At 44.4% G+C, this 21,893-nt stretch overlaps 1 protein-coding gene across 1 annotated transcript; it reads left to right on the forward strand.

Moving 5' to 3' along the window:
- The first annotated feature begins 293 nt into the window (after positions 1-293).
- LOC103655274 (ethylene-responsive transcription factor ERF096) lies at positions 294-1,187 on the forward strand. Its single transcript, XM_008682054.2, has one exon. The coding sequence runs from the start codon at positions 549-551 to the stop codon at positions 921-923; it is 375 nt and encodes a 124-aa protein (XP_008680276.1). The 5' UTR covers positions 294-548; the 3' UTR covers positions 924-1,187.
- Positions 1,188-21,893: the final 20,706 nt, after the last annotated feature.

Genomic DNA, 21,893 nt, shown 5'->3' on the forward strand with positions numbered 1-21,893 from the left:
CAGCATATTGCATATACGACCTGCTTTACTATAAATGACGCTACAACCAACTTCAAAGAAAAATCTTCGATTTGTTGTTCTTAAAAATTGCATAAACGCACGCACACAAATAGCTTCTGAAAAGAAATTGAGTGAGCTGAGGGGCCCGTCTTCCACAACCTCTCTTCTCCATCAACCGCGAGAATCCGCATCTTCCTTTAATTGACAGGAGCCATGACCTTCCATTAGCTAATTATAAGCTAGGGTTTGTGAGAGCTAGCTACTCACCTTAAATACGGCGGCACCATCACCATCACATCACAACGACCAGCACGCAGCAGCAGCCACACAAAACTAGCATGCTAGTCACAGAGACAGTAAGAGGTTAGTGCTAGCTACTCCCCTAGCTTAGCTATAGCTTGCTCTTGCCGCGGCGTGCTTGCTAGCTTCATTACTTGTGCACTTGGGTGCAGTGCCTGCAGTATAATCAAGTTTAGGGTTAAAAGAACCTCGACCGCGATCGTATATAGATCCAGATTATCATTAGTTATTAGACCACTGTGATATCGATGGACGACGGCGGCGAGCCAACCAAGTACCGCGGCGTGCGGCGCCGGCCGTCGGGGAAGTTCGCCGCCGAGATCCGCGACTCCAGCCGGCAGAGCGTGCGCATGTGGCTGGGCACCTTCGACACGGCCGAGGAGGCCGCAAGGGCGTACGACCGCGCGGCCTACGCCATGCGCGGCCAAATCGCCGTGCTCAACTTCCCCGCCGAGGCGCGCAACTACGTGCGCGGCGGGTCGTCGTCGTCCCGCCAGCAGCAGCAGGGAGGAGGAGGAGGAGGAGGAAGTGGCGGCGGCGCCGGTCAGCAGGTGATCGAGCTGGAGTGCCTGGACGATCAGGTGCTGCAGGAGATGCTCAAGGGCGGCGACGGGAAAAAATAGTTGTTAGCGTATCTGATCACAGGTGCACGTGTTGAAACTGATTATGACCAGGCGATCGATCCCATCTTGTGCATGCGGCCTGCCAAAGTTGCTGGGTCTTCTCATCGACCTATATATATATGCTTCTCGATCCATATATATATCATAAATGCATGCAGGGTGCATGCATGTACCAAGTTTGGAATTATAATGCTCTTGGTGCTGAATTGAAGTATACTAGTATATATAGTGTGATCCATGTATTGAAAAGGTTGTTTTGCTTAATCGCGTCATGATTGCACACGTGCTTGTTTCTGCTTAAACAACCCATATATATAGCCGGCTCTGGCCTTTGTCAAGTCTGCAATCCTTATACATCGTTGGTAATTCATGCATGAGTTCTATGTAACTGCAATTTAGATAAATTGTAGCTAATATAATAGTCAACATGTCGACTTTTGCAAATGAACTGGAGCATTTTTTTTCAGTACGTAAGCACTGTAAATTGTAGATGAACCTGTCATGCACGCGGTTAATAATGGATGCATGAAGGCATGCCATATAGATATACCTTTGATCTTTACCACAAACCTTACTCTCTAGCCTTTTGCAACTAAATTATCACCGCAAACGGTGCCAGCGCAGTATGCTAGCAGATTTGCATTTACTTGAGTCATGTACTCATGTTTACGAGTGGAGTAATAGAGTTTACAGTATCAGCTCTTGTCCAAAAATTTGGCATTTTACTTGTGTCATTTTGACGATTTGCTTTTACTTCAGTGTTCATGATTAAAGTCATAAAATTTTAGGTTAATTTCATAATCTGAAACTCCATATATGAAACAATATTCATAACTGCTATATGTGAAATGGTACTAATTAATTAATAGATTTGTTAATAATGTAGTTTGTATCTTCTCATGTACTATAATAAATATACTTTTAGGCTCAGCGCGGTGGCCAGCTCTCGCCTCTCGGCAAGGCTATCTGTAGCAGACGCCGTACCTCAAATTTGTTTTACTCTTCTTTGTACTTGGTGTGTCATGTATCTTTTTTTTTCTTGATGTTTGTACCATTAGTCAAGCTCTGTCAACTCTGTACCACACACTTTGCTTTTTATTTGTTCTCTGCTGCTGTCTATATTATCCGTAGTAAATGCTAGACCCCTAGAAGACTCTATTTCTAGCTTTATTCTAAAACAAATAATCTTAAATTCGAGAAAGTTTATATAAAGGTATATCGATATTTATGATACTAAATTATTGTTAGATTTTATTGCAAAATATATTCTCAGGTTATACTTTGGGGTTATAAATATGGCTACTGTTCTGTAGAAAAAAAAACTAAAAATAAAGTCTTTTAGGGAAAGGAAGTAATATACAAGGTAAGTGGTAATTTAGAGATAAGTAGTAGCTGTAAGAAGTTTATAATTTTTACTCTCCTTGGATCAGATGTTAAAATGCAACATATAGATTAATTTATGCAGCTAATGTAAAAAAGAGCCAAAAAAGAGCATGCATCCGACATCATGTTATGCAAACTTGCTGAACCTGAGAACACGAAGCAAAATTGTGTTCAGGAGGGTTTGGGTGTAATTGGTAACACAAAACATAAGTAGGAAGAAAATAGGTAACCATTGAGAATATTATAGCGCAACCAAAAGAGCTGATGCATGCATCTCTAGTCAACACAAGGAGAGATATGAACTAAGTGAAGAAAATATGGGAAGATCATTCATTCTTAATAAGGAAACCAGAACTTCTAATTACTGTTCTATTATATTGACAAATAATTGTAGGAAACTAGCACAAAGTCCAAGCAAGAAAAACTGAATATTTCTATATGAAGAAAATGACAAATACCACATCATCTAATTTGTAAGTACAGCTGATCATTCTCGTTTTTATTAGCCTGGGCACACACTCAAAAAATAATATCCGCATTGTAGTTATGTATTACTTCATTGTTCATACTTCTTCCCACAAGTAACTACAATTGTTGCTCTACCCTTTTCACATCCATCCACCCCACACCTTCTAGTGCCTTTTCATATCCATCCACTATTTCTTCATACAGTGTCCAACAGTTTATCCATAGTTTACCTAAAACACTATTTTTCCACCGTAGAGTGTACTGTTTGCAGAGTAGAATTTAAATATGGGTATGAGAATGGGTAAACTGCTAGAGATAGTCTTAGGACATAATGTATCTCTCTACTCTATAGCTGTTACATCACAATTGGACCGTGAGAAACCACCTAAGCCCAACATGACAGGAAGCCACACATATCGCAGTGCTTACATTTAGTACCACCTTACTAATTGATGGAGGACGAGCGACCTAGCAAGCTATTATATAAAAAAGGGGTCGGACCCTTCTCAACTCATATCTTTCTCGTTCTTTTAGCTAAGATAAAATTTAATATTTGCACTTATCAGTTTAATATCTGATATGAGGACTGTTGGGGGTATGCTTCGTCGTCGAAGATCCTGTAAGAAGAAACACCTTCGGCAGATCCTCTCAAAAGCAGTGCCGAAGCTATCATCCATAAAGCTTCGGCATAGTGGTATGTCTCAAGACGAAGGATTGCACCGACTTAAAGATGAAATGACCGATTGATCCATGAAAGTCTGTGTCATAATCGTAATCTTTTGTAAAGGGCATGAATGTAATATCTCACAGGCTGTGCCCTGTGCCTATAAATAGATAAACAGTACCCCCGTACTAAACACGCTATCTTGTAATCGCTCGCACGGTTCTGCCCCCTGGCTTCGGAGAGCCCAAATGTAGACGCTAAGCCTAACGATGGCGTTAGGAGTTAGCTGATGAAGATAAATCCCAAACTTCTCCAAAACATCCGCAATCATCTCATTCAAAGGAAATCTTAATCCTGCTTTAAAGAAGCTTTTAAAGACTACCACCTCATCCTTTTCTGGCTTCGGAGTAATTTCCTCTCCGCCAAAGCGAATCAGCTTCTTTTTGGCTTCACTAAAATAGCCTAGCTTCATCAACTTAGGCATATCATCTTCGGTAATAGTGGACCTCCCAAACTCCAGGTGGCTGGGTTTAGATGGCAGGGCACTGTAATCATCTTCAGATTGACCTTCCTCAGCACCAACCTGCTCAGCTTCAGCGGCAGGTGCACCTTCGTCAGAAACATCCTCCGGCACTACCAGCCCCGACCATTTCATCACTTCGGAAATCAAAGCGGTTTCAGCAGCTTCGGCTTCTTCTCCGTCACGTGTAACTCTGGCAGTGGAACGTACCCTTGCCATTTGATGATGAATTCCTCACAATTTTTGATGAAGTTGTCGACTTTTTTAATTTCCCCGAAGCTCTTCCTCTTGTGACGAAGCAAAACCAACAGCGGTGCTTCGGTTGAGTGCGATGAACAAGCTTCGGCTATGGTCAAATTTTTGGCAGCAAAACAGTGCAATAGCAATGAATGCTGTGGTAACTCCACACCTACCCGTCTGTTTATATAGTGCCGCAGGTGGGAACGTGAATCGTCAAGTCTTCCGCATCGGACGAACAGTCGCCCGCACCCCCTGAATGGTGGGCCACAGAACCCGAGAAGGTGATTCGCCAGGACGCGCGTACCCGTTGCATGGTGGGACCATTTCACGCTCGGAATATTGTGATCGTTTCTCGGCAACGAGCTCTGGGAAGGTGTTTTTCGGACCTTCGGCTCTCCGAAGCCTAGGAGACTTTTTCACGGATCAAGCTCGTTACGAAAAACGATCTAGCACCGCGAAGGGGCTACTGTTGGGGGTATGCTTCGTCGTCGAAGATCCTGTAAGAAGAAACACCTTCGGCAGATCCTCTCAAAAGCAGTGCTGAAGCTATCATCCATAAATCTTCGGCATAGTGGTATGTCTCAAGATGAAGGATTGCACCGACTTAAAGATGAAATGACCGATTGATCCATGAGAGTCTGTGTCATAATCGTAATCTTTTGTAAAGGGCATGAATGTAATATCTCACAGGCTGTGCCCTGTGCCTATAAATAGATGAACAGTACCCCCGTACTGGACACGCTATCTTGTAATCGCTCGCACGCAACACTTGGATTCTTGCCTTCTGTCAAACCGAAGGTATAAATGTAATTAAATATTGTATTTTAATATTCAAGTTTGTATGATGAAATATATGGATGATATTACGTGCTTGTTTATATTATCTTTCATGTTTCATGTTTCATATATTTCGTCTTTCATTATCTTATAACTTTGATCATGAAGGTATGTCCTTCATGACCTTCGTCCGAAGATCGTTATATCCTAAGGAGAATAATGCTTCGAAGGACGAAGGGCATTAACATTTAATACTCTATGTTGCCTTGTTCTTGACTCTTAGCATTTGAGAACAAGTCCCCAACATTGGCGCCCACCTCCGGTGAATTCACTTCCACTTTTTGAGATGATGGCTTCGTTCAACGATCAAGCTGAAGCTGCTTCGGCTACGAAGCTGGTGCTCCCGATAACAGGCGGTTCAAGCTCAGAGCCGGCCAACAAGAAGCAGAAGAAGGAGGCCCAGAGAAGGGTACAACATGTTGGGGTGCAGGGACCCTTCATCAAGTCAAAATGGTCCCACATCCCAATTACCTTCTCCCAAGAGGACCTTCAGCTCAAGGATTACCCTCACAATGATGCTATGGTCATATCTTGTGTCATCAAGGGATTTCTAGTCCACAATGTTCTGGTTGATACAGGCAGTGCAGCGGATATCATATTTGCTAAGGCCTTCAGACAGATGCAAGAGGCAGAGGATAAGATCCATGATGCTACACACCCTCTTTGTGGTTTCGGAGGAAGGCAGATTGTAGCGCTTGGCAAGATCATAATGCCAGTGACCTTCGGATTTGTTCACAATACAAGAACTGAACATGTTGTGTTTGATATTGTTGACATGGAATACCCCTACAATGCAATCATTGGTCGTGGAACACTCAACGCATTCGAAGCAATTCTTCATCCAGCATATCTATGCATGAAGATACCTTCTGATCAAGGGCCTATTGCTATTCATGGAAGTCAGGAAGCTACCAGAAAGGCTGAAGGAAATTGGACAGACTCAAAAGCAATCCACAATATAGATGGAGCCGAAGCTTGTGAACAGTATAAGTACATAAGAGAGAAGGCTGCTTCGGCTGATCAGCCGAAGCCCATGCTTCTATGTGAAGACATAGCAGAGCAGAAGGTATTGCTGGGGTCCCAATTATCTGAAGAGCAGGAGAAAACCTTGATAAGGTTTTTATTCAACAACAAAGATGTTTTTGCATGGTCAACCAACGATCTCTATGGTGTCAACAGGGACGTCATTGAACATTCACTCAATGTCGATCCATCCTTCAGACCCAGGAAGCAAAAGCTTCAGAAAATGTCTGACGATAAAGCCGAAGGTGCTCGGAACGAAGTGAAAAGACTTCTCAGTGCTGGTCTCATCAGAGAAGTAAAATACCCAGAATGGCTAGCCAACTGTTATGGTGAAGAAGGCCAATGGTAAATGGAGAATGTGCATTGATTTTACTGATCTGAACAAGGCTTGTCCAAAGGATGAGTTCCCAATAGGTTCTCTAGTAGATGCAGCAGCTTCATCAGAGCTCATGAGTTTACTATATTGTTATTCAGGCTACCACCAAATCTGGATGAAGAAGGAAGATGAGACAAAGACCAGCTTCATAACCCCAAGTGGTACATATTGTTATCTTTGGATGCCTGAGGGGCTCAAGAATGCTGGAGGAAGCTTCAGCAGGATGACAGCCAAGGTTCTTCATTCTCAGATAGGCAGAAATGTACTAACATATGTTGATGATATCATAGTGAAGAGCACGAAGCAAGAAAACCACATTACTGATTTGCAGGAAACATTTGCTAATTTTAGGCAAGCTGGCCTGAAATTAAATCCTGACAAATGTGTCTTCGGAGTGAAGAAGGGAAGTTCCTTGACTATCTAGTTTCAACGAAGGGGATCGAAGCCAACCCAAGCAAGATCGAAGCTATCCTTCGAATGGAGCCGCCAAGCACAAAGAAGGGGGGCCAACGGCTGACAGGAAGACTGACATCTTTGAATCAATTTATATCTAGATCAGCATAAAGAAATTTACCATTCTTTGAAGTACTAAAGTCAGCTGAAGTTTTTCAATGGGGCCCAACTCAACAGAAAGCTTTGAGAGCACCTAGAGGGGGGGGGGGTGAATAGGTGATCCTGTAAAACTTCAAAACTTAAGCCACAAAAACTTGTTAAGTGTTAGCACAATTATGGCCAAGTGGCTAGAGAGGAGTCAAAACACAATAACCACAAGAAATCAATCACAGAGGTGACACGGTGGTTATCCCGTGGTTCGGCCAAGTACAAAAACTTGCCTACTCCACGTTGTGGCGTCCCAACGGACGAGAGTTGCACTCAACTCCTCTCAAGTGATCCAATGATCAACTTGAATACCACGGTGTTCTTGCTTTTCTTTTCTCAATCCCGTTTGCGAGGAATCTCCACAACTTGGAGCCTCTCGCCCTTACAAAAGATGTTCACAGAGAATCACGGAGCAAGGGAGGGAATGAGCAACGCACACAAGACTTCAAAAGATTAGAGCAACACGCACACAAGCAGCAATAAGAGCTCGCAACACAACTCAAAGAGTACACAACTCCACAAGAGCTCTATATGCTATCACAATGAATCGAATGCGCTAGATCAATGTCTTGGTGCTTAGAAAGGTTGTAGGAATGCTTGGTGTACTCCTCCATGCGCCAAGGGGTCCCTTTTATAGCCCCAAGGCAGCTAGGAGCCGTTGGGAACAAATCTGGAAGGCCATCTTTGCCTTCTGTCTCGTGGCGCACCGGACAGTCCGGTGCACACCGGACACTGTCCGGTGCCCGATTTGTTTCCATAAAAAGCGAAGCCGACCGTTGCCGACCGTTGCAGATCTGGCGCACCGGACAGTCCGGTGCACACCGGACAGTCCGGTGCTTCCTTCCGACCGTTGGCTCGGCCACGTGTCGCGCGCCGATCGCGCGGCCGACCGTTGGCCCGGCCGACCGTTGGCTCACCGGACAGTCCGGTGCACACCGGACAGTCCGGTGAATTTTAGCCGAAGTCGCCGGAGAAAAAACCCGAGAGCGGCCTCTTCGGCCGAGGCAGCCTGGCGCACCGGACACTGTCCGGTGCACCACCGGACACTGTCCGGTGCACCACCGGACAGTCCGGTGCCCCAGACCGAAGCAGCCCCTTGGCTTTACACAGCCAAGTCTTCTCTTCTCTTCTTCTATCTGTTTCTAACACTTAGACAAATATATTAGTACACAAAACCAATGTACTAAGGCTTAGAAACATACCTTAACTTGTGATTTGCACTTTGTTCATCCTTGGGCATATTTTCACATTTAAGCACTTGTGTTTGCACTCAATCACCAAAATACTTAGAAATGGCCCAAAGGCACATTTCCCTTTCAATCTCCCCCTTTTTGGTGATTTATGCCAACACAACATAAAGCAACTAGAACAAGTGCGAAATCACTTCAAATAAAAACTCAAATTGGTTTTGATTCAATTTTGGCATATATGGATCATCCTTTGCCACCACTTGGTTTGTTTTTGCAAATCAAACTCAAATCTCTATCTCTAAGTCAAACACACATATTGAAGCATAAAGAGAGTCATTTCAAAGAATTTGATCACGGATTTCAAAAACTCCCCCTTTTTCCCATAATCAACACTTCTCCCCACAAGAAGCCAACTTTTGAAAATAAGAGACAATAAAAGCTTTTGACAAAACAAAAACTCTATTCTACTATTTTCAAAATCTCTCAAGTGGTAGCTGATCCATTTATCACTTTGGCCTTTATTTTCTCCCCCTTTGGCATCAAGCACCAAAACGGGATCAATCTTGGCCTTTTTAACCCCATTGCCTCACCAAAGTCTTCAATTAAGAGCAAATGGCAATAAGATTTCATGAGATGAACTTGGAATTAGTTACCCTCTCATCGGAGTGCAGTGGAAGTCTTTCATGGTCCAAGTCCACCTTTTCCCTTTCAATTCACCTTCGAGACTAAATCAAGCAAACTCAAGCGAATGGTTAGTCTCAAAAGGGTCAAGTTGTAACACATCTCCCCCTAAACATGTGCATCACTTTGCAACGGACTTGTGAGGTCCAGGGAGTGTTTGTACAACTTGAGCACCACAATAAACAACAATATGCAAAAAGGAACATGATCAAAAGCATAAGTACATGTATGCTACAATTCAATCCAAGTTCCGCGAATCTAAGACATTTAGCTCACTACGCAGCCTGCAAAAGGTCTTCTCATCTAGAGGCTTGGTAAAGATATCGGCTAGCTGGTTCTCGGTGCTAACATGAAACACTTCGATATCTCCCTTTTGCTGGTGGTCTCTCAAAAAGTGATGCCGGATGTCTATGTGCTTTGTGCGGCTGTGCTCAACAGGATTCTCCGCCATGCGGATAGCACTCTCATTATCACATAGGAGTGGGACTTTGCTCAGATTGTAGCCAAAGTCCCGGAGGGTTTGCCTCATCCAAAGTAGTTGCGCGCAACACTGACCTGCGGCTACGTACTCGGCCTCAGCGGTGGATAGGGCAACGGATGTTTGTTTCTTAGAATTCCATGACACCAGGGACCTTCCTAAGAATTGGCACGTCCCCGATGTACTCTTCCTATCGACCTTACATCCAGCATAGTCGGAGTCTGAGTATCCAACTAAGTCAAAGGTAGACCCCTTTGGATACCAGAGCCCGAAGCAAGGCGTAGCAACCAAATATCTAAGAATTCGCTTCACCGCCACTAAGTGACACTCCTTAGGATCGGATTGAAATCTAGCACACATGCATACGCTAAGCATAATATCCGGTCTACTAGCACATAAGTAAAGCAAAGAACCTATCATTGACCGGTATGCTTTTTGATCAACGGACTTACCTCCTTTGTTGAGGTCGGTGTGTCCGTCGGTCCCCATCGGAGTCTTTGCGGGCTTGGCGTCCTTCATCCCAAACCGCTTTAGCAGATCTTGCGTGTACTTCGTTTGGGAGATGAAGGTGCCGTCCTTGAGTTGCTTCACTTGGAACCCAAGGAAGTAGTTCAACTCGCCCATCATCGACATCTCGAATTTCTGCGTCATCACCCTGCTAAACTCTTCACAAGACTTTTTATTAGTAGAACCAAATATTATGTCATCGACATAAATTTGGCATACAAATAAATCACCATCACAAGTCTTAGTGAAAAGAGTTGGATCGGCTTTCCCAACCTTGAAAGCATTAGCAATTAAGAAATCTCTAAGGCATTCATACCATGCTCTTGGGGCTTGCTTAAGTCCATAGAGCGCCTTAGAGAGCTTACACACATGGTCGGGGTACCGTTCATCCTCGAAGCCAGGGGGTTGCTCCACGTACACTTCCTCCTTGATTGGCCCGTTGAGGAAAGCGCTCTTCACATCCATTTGAAACAACCTGAAAGAATGGTGAGCGGCATATGCTAGCAAAATACGAATGGACTCTAGCCTAGCCACAGGAGCAAAAGTCTCCTCAAAGTCCAAACCTGCGACTTGGGCATAATCTTTTGCCACAAGTCGAGCCTTGTTCCTTGTCACCACCCCGTGCTCGTCCTGTTTGTTGCGGAACACCCACTTGGTTCCCACAACATTTTGCTTCGGACGAGGCACCAGTGTCCAAACTTCATTGCGCTTGAAGTTGTTTAGCTCCTCTTGCATGGCCAACACCCAGTCCGGATCTAGCAAGGCCTCTTCTACCCTGAAAGGCTCAATAGAAGAGACAAAAGAGTAATGTTCACAAAAATTAACTAATCGAGACCGAGTAGTTACTCCCTTGCTAATGTCACCCAGAATTTGGTCGACGGGATGATCCCTTTGGATCATCGCTCGAACTTGGGTTGGAGGTGCCGGTTGCGCTTCTTCCTCCATCACGTTATCATCTTGTGCTCCCCCTTGATCACACGCCTCCTTTTGATGAACCTGTTCATCGTCTTGAGTCGGGGGATGCACCATAATTGAGGAAGAGGGTTGATCTTGCTCATCTTGTTCCTGTGGCCGCACTTCTCCAATCACCATGGTTCGTATAGCGGCTGTCGGAACATCTTCTTCATCTACATCATCACAATCAACAACTTGCTCTCTTGGAGAGCCATTAGTCTCATCAAATACAACATCGCTAGAGACTTCAACCAAACCCGATGATTTGTTGAAGACTCTATACGCCTTTGTATTTGAGTCATAACCTAATAAAAACCCTTCAACAGCTTTGGGAGCAAACTTAGAATTTCTACCCTTCTTCACTAGAATGTAGCATTTACTCCCAAATACACGAAAGTACGATACATTGGGTTTGTTACCGGTTAGAAGCTCATACGACGTCTTCTTGAGGAGGCGATGAAGGTAGACCCTGTTGATGGCGTGGCAAGCAGTGTTCACGGCTTCCGTCCAAAAGCACTCGGGGGTCTTGAACTCCCCTAGCATCGTCCTCGCCATGTCGATGAGCGTCCTGTTCTTCCTCTCTACCACACCATTTTGCTGTGGTGTGTAGGGAGCGGAGAACTCGTGCTTGATCCCTTCATCTTCAAGGAACTCCTCCACTTGAAGGTTCTTGAACTCGAACCCGTTGTCGCTCCTTATCTTTTTCACTTTGAGCTCAAACTCATTTTGAGCTCTCCTGAGGAAGCGCTTGAGGGTCCCTTGGGTTTCAGACTTATCCTTGCCTTGATTCCCATCACCGAATACAATTGAATCTTGGGAATCCTTATTTTTGACGTAGGAGGTGAACATCTTCTTCTCCCCCGTCATATGGTTTGTGCATCCGCTGTCGATAATCCAGCTTGAACCCCCGGATGCATAAACCTGCAAGGCAAATTTAGGCTTGGGTCTTAGGTACCCAACTCATGTTGGGTCCTACAAGGTTAGCACATATATCCTTAGGGACCCAAATGCAAGTTTTATCACCTTTGCATTTTGCCCCTAACTTCCTAGCAACAATTTTCTTATCCTTTCTACAAATAGCAAAGGAAGCATTTAAAGCACAATAAATTGTAGAAGGTTCATTCACTACTTTCCTAGGAGCATGAACAACATTCCTTCTAGGCACATGATGAATAGCATTTCTTTTAGGAACAACATTTCTCCTAGTAACATTTCTATCATACACATAAGAGGAACTAGGAGCAAACATGGCATGAGAATCATAAACATATGAATCAAAAGCATCATGACTCACATTTCTAGTTTGTCTTCTATCATGATACAAAAATGCATGGTTCCTTTTAGCACTAGTAGCCATAGGGGCCTTCCCTTTCTCTTTGGCGGGAATGGGAGCCTTATGGCTTGTTAAGTTCTTGGCTTCCCTCTTGAAGCCAAGTCCATCCTTAATTGAGGGGTGTCTACCAACCGTGTAGGCATCCCTAGCAAATTTTAGTTTTTCAAAATCACTTTTGCTAGTCTTAAGTTGGGCCTTAAGACTAGCCACTTCATCACTCAATTTTGAAATGGAAACTAAGTGTTCACTACAGGCATTAATATCAACATCCTTACACCTAGTGCAAATTTCAACATGTTCAACACAAGGGTTGGATTTATTTGCTTCTACTAGTTTAGCATTTAAATCATCGTTTATGCTCTTTAAGTTAGAAATAGAATCATGGCATGTTGACACTTCACAAGCAAGCATTTCATTCCTCTTAATTTCTAATGCAAGAGATTTTTGAGCCTCTACAAACTTATCATGTTCTTCATACAACAAATCCTCTTGCTTTTCTAAAAGTATATTCTTTTCATTCAAGGCATCAATTAATTCATTAATTTTGTCTATCTTAGATCTATCTAAGCCCTTGAACAAACATGAATAATCTACTTCATCCTCATCACTAGATTCGTCCTCACTTGAAGAAGCATAGGTAGAGTTGCGAGTACATACCTTCTTCTCTCTTGCCATAAGGCATGTGTGACGCTCGTTGGGGAAGAGGGTTGATTTGTTGAAGGCGGTGGCGGCGAGTCCTTCATTGTCGGAGTCGGACGAGGAGCAATCCGAGTCCCACTCCTTGCCTAGATGCGCCTCGCCCTTTGCCTTCTTATAATGCTTCTTCTTTTCCCTCTTGTTTCCCTTTTCCTGGTCACTTTCATTATCAGGACAGTTAGCAATAAAATGACCAAGCTTACCGCATTTGAAGCATGATCGCTTCCCCTTGGTCTTAGTCTTGCTCGGCTGTCCATTGCGACCCTTTAGCACCGTCTTGAAGCGCTTAATGATGAGAGCCATTTCTTCATCATTAAGTCCGGCCGCCTCAATTTGCGCCACCTTGCTTGGTAGTGCCTCCTTGCTCCTCGATGCCTTGAGAGCAATGGGTTGAGGCTCGTGGATTGGACCGTTCAACGCGTCATCGACGTACCTTGCCTCCTTGATCATCATCCGCCCGCTTACAAATTTTCCAAGAATTTCTTCGGGCGACATTTTGGTGTACCTGGGATTCTCACGAATATTATTCACCAAATGAGGATCAAGAACAGTAAAGGACCTTAGCATTAGGCGGACGACGTCGTGGTCCGTCCATCGCGTGCTTCCATAGCTCCTTATCTTGTTGACAAGGGTCTTGAGCCGGTTGTATGTTTGAGTTGGCTCCTCGCCCCTTATCATCGCGAACCGTCCAAGCTCGCCCTCCACCAACTCCATTTTGGTGAGCAAGGTAGCGTCATTTCCCTCATGAGAGATCTTGAGGGTATCCCAGATTTGCTTGGCGTTATCCAAGCCACTCACTTTATTATATTCATCCCTGCACAATGAGGCTAGAAGAACAGTAGTAGCTTGTGCATTCTTATGGATTTGCTCATTAATGAATATAGGACTGTCCGAACTATTAAAGTGCATTCCACTATCTACAATCTCCCATATGCTAGGATGGAGAGAGAATAGGTGACTACGCATTTTGTGGCTCCAAAATCCGTAGTCCTCCCCATCAAAGTGTGGGGGCTTGCCGAGTGGTATAGAAAGCAAATGTGAATTTGAACTTTGCGGAATACGAGAGTAGTCAAAAGAAAAGTTAGAATTAACCGGTTTCCTTTGTTTGTCGTGGTCGTCGTCCTTTTGGGAAGAAGAGGACTCATCGCTGTCGTAGTAGACGATCTCCTTGATGCGTCTTGTCTTCTTCTTCTTCCCATCTCTTCGCTTGTGGCCCGAGCCCGAGTCATTGGACTTGTCATCCCTTGGCTCGTTGACGAAGGACTCCTTCTCCTTGTCGTTGATCACAATTCCCTTCCCCTTAGGATCCATCTCTTCGGGCGGTTAGTCCCTTTCTTGAAGAGAACGGCTCCGATACCAATTGAGAGCACCTAGAGGGGGGGGGGGTGAATAGGTGATCCTGTAAAACTTCAAAACTTAAGCCACAAAAACTTGTTAAGTGTTAGCACAATTATGGCCAAGTGGCTAGAGAGGAGTCAAAACACAATAACCACAAGAAATCAATCACAGAGGTGACACGGTGGTTATCCCGTGGTTCGGCCAAGTACAAAAACTTGCCTACTCCACGTTGTGGCGTCCCAACGGACGAGAGTTGCACTCAACTCCTCTCAAGTGATCCAATGATCAACTTGAATACCACGGTGTTCTTGCTTTTCTTTTCTCAATCCCGTTTGCGAGGAATCTCCACAACTTGGAGCCTCTCGCCCTTACAAAAGATGTTCACAGAGAATCACGGAGCAAGGGAGGGAATGAGCAACGCACACAAGACTTCAAAAGATTAGAGCAACACGCACACAAGCAGCAATAAGAGCTCGCAACACAACTCAAAGAGTACACAACTCCACAAGAGCTCTATATGCTATCACAATGAATCGAATGCGCTAGATCAATGTCTTGGTGCTTAGAAAGGTTGTAGGAATGCTTGGTGTACTCCTCCATGCGCCAAGGGGTCCCTTTTATAGCCCCAAGGCAGCTAGGAGCCGTTGGGAACAAATCTGGAAGGCCATCTTTGCCTTCTGTCTCGTGGCGCACCGGACAGTCCGGTGCACACCGGACACTGTCCGGTGCCCGATTTGTTTCCATAAAAAGCGAAGCCGACCGTTGCCGACCGTTGCAGATCTGGCGCACCGGACAGTCCGGTGCACACCGGACAGTCCGGTGCTTCCTTCCGACCGTTGGCTCGGCCACGTGTCGCGCGCCGATCGCGCGGCCGACCGTTGGCCCGGCCGACCGTTGGCTCACCGGACAGTCCGGTGCACACCGGACAGTCCGGTGAATTTTAGCCGAAGTCGCCGGAGAAAAAACCCGAGAGCGGCCTCTTCGGCCGAGGCAGCCTGGCGCACCGGACACTGTCCGGTGCACCACCGGACACTGTCCGGTGCACCACCGGACAGTCCGGTGCCCCAGACCGAAGCAGCCCCTTGGCTTTACACAGCCAAGTCTTCTCTTCTCTTCTTCTATCTGTTTCTAACACTTAGACAAATATATTAGTACACAAAACCAATGTACTAAGGCTTAGAAACATACCTTAACTTGTGATTTGCACTTTGTTCATCCTTGGGCATATTTTCACATTTAAGCACTTGTGTTTGCACTCAATCACCAAAATACTTAGAAATGGCCCAAAGGCACATTTCCCTTTCAAGCTTTCGAAGAGCTGAAGCAATACCTGATTGATTTAACAACATTAACTCCACCTGTGTTAGGGGCTCCATTGCTATTGTATGTGGCAGCTTCACACTCTGCAGTGAGTGCGGCGCTTGTACAAGAGAAGCTTGAAGGACAAGCTAAAAAGCAAGTCCCAGTATACTTTGTCTCCGAATTTTTGAGTTAATCAAAGAAAAACTATACAGAATTGGAGAAGGTGTTGTATGCTGTATTAATGGCGTCCAGGAAGCTTCGGCATTATTTTCAAGCATATCACATAATTGTTCGTTCATCACAGCCCCTGAAGGATATCATGAGGAATAGAGAAGCTACTAGAAGGATTGGAAAGTGGGCCGCGGAGCTTAATGAATTCACTATGGACTACATGCATAGATCTTCAATTCAATCCTAAGCACTAGCAGATTTCATCGCTGATTGGACGCCAGGGGCTCACGAAGAGGGGACAAGCAAAGATGCCGAAGCTTGGACAATATTTTGCGATGGTTCTTGGGGAGCCTTCGGTGCAGGAGCAGCTGCGGTCCTAGTGGCACCTTCAAAAGTCAAAACATGTTATGCAGTCAAACTGGATTTCAGTTGTACAAATAATATTGCTGAGTACGAAGCACTTCTATTGTTGCTTTGGAAACTAAGGGCAATGGGAATAAAAAGGGCCATCCTAAAGACTGATTCTCAAGTTATTGCTGGCCACGTGGACAAAAGTAGCAAGGCACGAGATCCAAAGCTTGAAAGATATCTGGATACAGTTCGAAGGTTGGAAGCTTCCTTCGAAGGTTTTTCTGTCAAGAATATTCCAACAGGTGAAAATGAGCATGTAGATTTGCTAGCCAAATCAGCGGCTCAGGGGCTCCCCCTACCCTCGGAAGTATTTTTTGAAACAATAAAAGCACCTTCGGTTGAGCTCATGGAGAGAGCAGTGCTTACTATTTCTCCAGTACACAGTGAAGACTAGAGAACTGAAATAATATCTTTCATCCAAGGCAATTGTCTTTCAAGTGACGAAGCTTATAACAAGAGAATGGAGGCAAGAACAAGACCATATGTGATAATAGAAGGGGAATTGTATAAACATGGAGTTTGTTCACCACTCCTCAAGTGTTTATCAAGAACTGAAGGTATGGAATTAATGAAAGAGATACATGCAGGTCTGTGTGGATCTCACATTGGATCTAGGCCCTTGTTGGGAAAAGTTTTTCGACAAGGATTTTACTGGCCGAAGGCAGCTTCAGATGCAGCAGAATTAGTCCAAAAATGTGAAGGCTGTAAAAAATGTGCAAGAGACCAGAAGCAACCTTCATCTCTCACTCAGTTAATACAGCCCACTTGGCCGTTGCAAAGGTGGGGCCTCGATTTGCTAGGCCCACTTCCACCAGCACAAGGAAATCTAAAATATGTTTTGGTGGCGGTAGAGTATTTTTTCCAAGTGGATTGAGGCGAAGCCTTTAGCCACAATAACTTCGGTCATCGTCCAGAAATTCTTCTGGCAAAACATTGTTTGTCGCTTCGGAGTGCCGAAGGCTATTACTGTAGACAACGGAACACAGTTCGATGCTGAAGCTTTCAAGGAATTATGTGAACAAATTGGCACGAAGATTCATTTTGCATCGATAAGACATCCGGAGTCAAATGGACTTGTTGAAAGAGCTAATGGCATTATAATGACGGGAATAATGAAGTTAATCTTCAATCAACCCAGAGAAAAGTGGCCAGATGAATTGATCAAAGTGGTGTGGAGCCACAACACAACAATATCAAGGTCAATAGGTTTTACACCATTCAAACTATTGTTTGGTGATGAAGCAATAACCCCAGAAGAAGCTAAGGCAGGATCAATAAGAACAGTGGCTTCGGCAGAGGACAAAGCTGATTATTCTGTGGCAAAAGATGCTATAGAAGGGATCAGGCTTCAGGCCGTGGAGAATATCAATAAATACCAAGCCGAAACAATAAAATGGTGTGACAGAAAAGTTCGGCTAAAGAACATTAAGCCAGGGCATTTGGTACTTCGGAGAGTGGCTAACCCAGATACAGTAGGCAAGCTATAGCTGAAGTGGGAAGGACCTTTTCTGGTAGTATCTTCATCAAGACTCTGTTCTTATAGATTGAAGGATATGGACGACAACGATATTCCTAGATCTTAGAATGCGGATGAGCTTCGGCGATATTATGTCTAGCTTGATGTGATCTTTTTGTTTTTCCTATGGCACCCTTTTCCTTTCCAAAGGGGGAGAAAGGTTTTTAATGGGGCCATAGCATGTAATTTCTCTTTTTCTTATTCAGCTCTACGAGAGCAAAATCCCCCAAATAAGTAAATGTAAAAACTTAGCATGCACCATCGAGTGCAGGGAAAAAAAGGAAAAAACAGGGAGAAGCTCGAAAGTCGTCCCTAAGGGGATGCAGAGCACGACGAAGCTACAAAAAGCCGTTCCTAAGGGAGCGCAGCGTAAGTTTTCTGCTCAAAAGTCGTTCCCAAGGGAACGCAGAGCTTACAGCGAAAAGTCAACGCTGATATCGTCGAAATATAATGCGAAGCGCGAAAAGTCAACGTGAATACCGCCAAAATAGAAGGCGAAGAAGTTCAAAAGACGTTCCTTAGGGAATGCAGAACTTACACCGAAAAATAAACGGTGCAGCCGAAAAATAAACGGCAAAGAGATTTTAGTCATTCCATAGGGAATGAAGGTTGTGGATGAAGCTTCGGATGTATGTGTTTGGGCATTCATTTGCACGATACATTACATCATACATTGCATTCATAAACATTCATTTAGACATACATAGGATCATCATCATCATAACATACAGACACAGGCAGATGCTTCGGCTATAAAGATAAGGCTTCGGCAAAAAGAAAAAGAAGAAGTTTCATGCTTCGTTGTGTACGAAAAGAAGGGAAGGTGTTTTTCGCCTTCGGCTCAAAAAATACTAGTTTCGTCCACATCAAAGCAGTTCATACATGGACGAAAAGGTAAAGATATATTACAAGGTATGCACAAATTTATAGAATTAGTAATTGATTCTTAAATTACAAAAAATTTTACAACGATATTACAAGATTTTCTCTAGAATTTTTTCAGCAAGGTCTTCAGCTTTGACATCATTAAGCTTCGGATCATCTGAGCTTCGGATCACCTGTCAAGCTTCGACTCGTTGTTCCTCAACATCGTCATCCTGTACATATAAAAACGGTATGAGAGAAGTGCAGAGTTCAAGGAGAAGGTAAAGTAATAGGCACAAATTTTTTACCGGCTTAAGGTGGCTTTGAGCTTCGTCGCCAGCCATTTTTCGCCCGCCTTTTACCCAAATTTGAGTTATGAATCTATTTCCTATTCTCCGAGCTAGGCTGGGGATATCAATTAAATCTGCCGGTGATAAGCTAAAATTTGGTTTGTTGACAATTTTTCCATGTGTACAGCCAGATTTCATGAAGGCAACAGATGTGCCCCGAGAAGCTAACAGAGCGCAGAAATCGGCGTGTCCAGCTATAACTTCGTCGAGTGCATCAACTTCGCCCTCAATGTGTTCGAAGGTTTCCGGCAGGTTTTCAACCGAAGGACTGAATTTCTCAGCGCTGGCTCCAACCGAGTTGAAAACCTGCTTTAGCCGCTGCAGGCACTAGTTGCCGAAGTCTACGCATTTTTCTTGAAGTTCTTTTAGTGATTTCTGCAAATTTGAATTTTTCTCAGCTTCAGCTTCGAGTTTGGCTTCAAAATTTTTCTTTTCCATGGAGAGTTCACTATTCAATCTAGCAATTTCGGCCTGGGCCTCCGCCAGTGAACCTTCCATGGTTTGAAGTATGAAGTCTTTTTTCTCCAGGGTAGTCTCATGGTCTTTAATCTTCTTCTCCAGGCCCTCAATTATAATTTCGTTCTTTATGTCCTCGAGGTCTTGTTGCATCCTTAGGACTTTGCTCAGCAGTAAGATCTGATAAAATAAGCTTCATCAGAAAACAATCTTCATATCAAAACAATAAAAAGTTAAGAATTTTACCTTAAAGTTAGCATAGAATAGGCTACCGGCGATATGCTGCCGCCGGTATCTGCTGAGGTCTGCCTCAACCTTCGGGAGGCCAACACTCTTTGATAGAGTGCCGACAACCTTCGCCCCAGTGTGGTCCCGAAGGCATCCTAAGCTTTCTTCGTTGACTCCCCCGAAGAGTAACGCACCTGGTCTATACCCGCAAGATATAGCATACTCTTTCAGTTCTTCTTTTTCAGCCTTTGATAATTCTTGCCCAAGTATATCTTGTAAATTGAAGTCCTCTTCTTCTGAAGTATCCTCGGCTTTCTCCTTTCCTTTTCCAGCCACTGTGCCCGGGATCTCTTCAGCGGCTGCAGTAGCTTCTTCCGCGGCCGCATCCAGAAACATTGTATCAATTTCAGAGAGTGTGGCCTCTAGATTTACATCTTCAGCAGTTTCAACTTCGGCACTTTTGGCTTCGGTGGGTGCAGCTTCGGCAGCAACAGTGCTCTCAATAGCTGGAGTCTTTGACGCCGATGCCAGCAGGGGTGTCTGCTCGATAACTTCAACTACATGAATAATTCTTCGTTTTTTGGCTCATCTGGCTTCTTCGCTACCGAAGGCTCCTTTTCCTTCTGAAAAAGCTTCGTCAGATGTGGCCCTAGTGGACTTAGCTTGACAGGCAAAGATTCAGTTATTACCTTTAAAATTTCTTCCACATCGGCAGCATGAGGTGTTGAAGGAGCTTCATCCTCAATATCAGTTGTTTTTCGCTTCAGAGCCGCAACTTTCCTTTTCTTCGAAGCAGCTATCTTCGGCTCAGGGCTTAATTTTCTTTTCTTCAAAGTTTCTTCATCTTTTTTCACCAATTTAGCAGCTTCTTTATCCAGGACGCTAGCAACTCTTTTTCTTTTTTGTCCTTCGGCACCTCTGTCCAATCGCTCATAGTCAGGATACTCAAAATTCAGGGCATCCATCACCCGGTTCAACCTTCGCTTCGGTCGAGTGCCGAAGGCTGCAATCATTAATTGATCTTCTTTTTTAGAATAGTTGCCAAGGATCTCGTTGCACATAACTTCAATCGTGTCTAACCATTTTGGTAAGGTTCTTTGAAGTGTTTCTTGAATTTATAGTAATAGGGCAACCGAACAAGTTCCTTCTCTTTCTTTTCCCCTTTGAGCTTCGGCATGTCCCATTCTTTCAAAGTTGGGAATACTCTAAAAGCTAAGAATTCTTGCACCAGATCCCTAGTACCAATGTGCTTCGCAATAACTCGAAATTCGCCCAGTGCAATTTGGCATGGACTCTCCGGTTTCATGTCGCACCGGGGCCTAGTCTCTCCGAAGATTAATTCTAATGGGCTTTGAACCAGCTTCTCCTTTTTCTCATTAACTTTGACATAAAACCATTCAGTTTTCCAGCCAGCTGGCCATTTGGTATGATAGCTGATAACTGGAGACTTCATATCTTTGCGATAAGCAAAATTGTAGCAGCCGAAGTTCTCGTGCAGCCCATCTTCTCTAGCTTTTGTCTGATAATGAAGCTCATGTGCCCGGCAGAAGCCTTCGGCAAGCGGTTCTGCCCCTGGCTTCGGAGAGCCCAGATGTAGACGCTAAGCCTAATGATGGCGTTAGGAGTTAGCTGATGAAGATAAATCCCAAACTTCTCCAAAACATCCGCAATCATCTCATTCAAAGGAAATCTTAATCCTGCTTTAAAGAAGCTTTTAAAGACTACCACCTCATCCTTTTCTGGCTTCAGAGTAATTTCCTCTCCGCCAAAGCGAATCAGCTTCTTTTTGGCTTCACTAAAATAGCCTAGCTTTATCAACTTAGGCATATCATCTTCGGTAATAGTGGACCTCCCAAACTTCAGGTGGCTGGGTTTAGATGGCAGGGCACTGTAATCATCTTCAGATTCACCTTCCTCAGCACCAACCAGCTCAGCTTCAGCGGCAGGTGCACCTTCTCAGAAACATCGTCCGGCACTACCAGCCCCGACAGTTTCATCACTTCGGAAATCGGAGCAGTTTCAGCAGCTTCGACTTCTTCTCCGTCACGTGTAACTCTGGCAGTGGAACGTACCCTTATCATTTGATGATGAATTCCTCACAATTTTTGATGAAGTTGTCGACTTTTTTAATTTTCCCGAAGCTCTTCCTCTTGTGACGAAGCAAAACCAATAGCGGTGCTTCGGTTGAGTGCGATGAACAAGCTTCGACTATGGTCAAATTTTTGGCAGCAAAACAGTGCAATAGCAATGAATGTTGTGGTAACTTCACACCTACTCGTCTGTTTATATAGTGTCGCAGGTGGGAAGGTGAATCGTCAAGTCTTCCGCACCGGACGAACAGTCGCCCGCACCCACTGAATGGTGGGCCATAGAACCCGAGAAGA

The sequence above is a fragment of the Zea mays genome, chromosome 4, assembly GCF_902167145.1.
Source record: "Zea mays cultivar B73 chromosome 4, Zm-B73-REFERENCE-NAM-5.0, whole genome shotgun sequence".
Classification (NCBI taxonomy): Eukaryota; Viridiplantae; Streptophyta; class Magnoliopsida; order Poales; family Poaceae; genus Zea; species Zea mays.

Bases quoted from the DNA above. Each gene is read 5' to 3' on its own strand.
- LOC103655274 (XM_008682054.2), top strand. From the start codon at position 549: ATGGACGACGGCGGCGAGCCAACCAAGTACCGCGGCGTGCGGCGCCGG.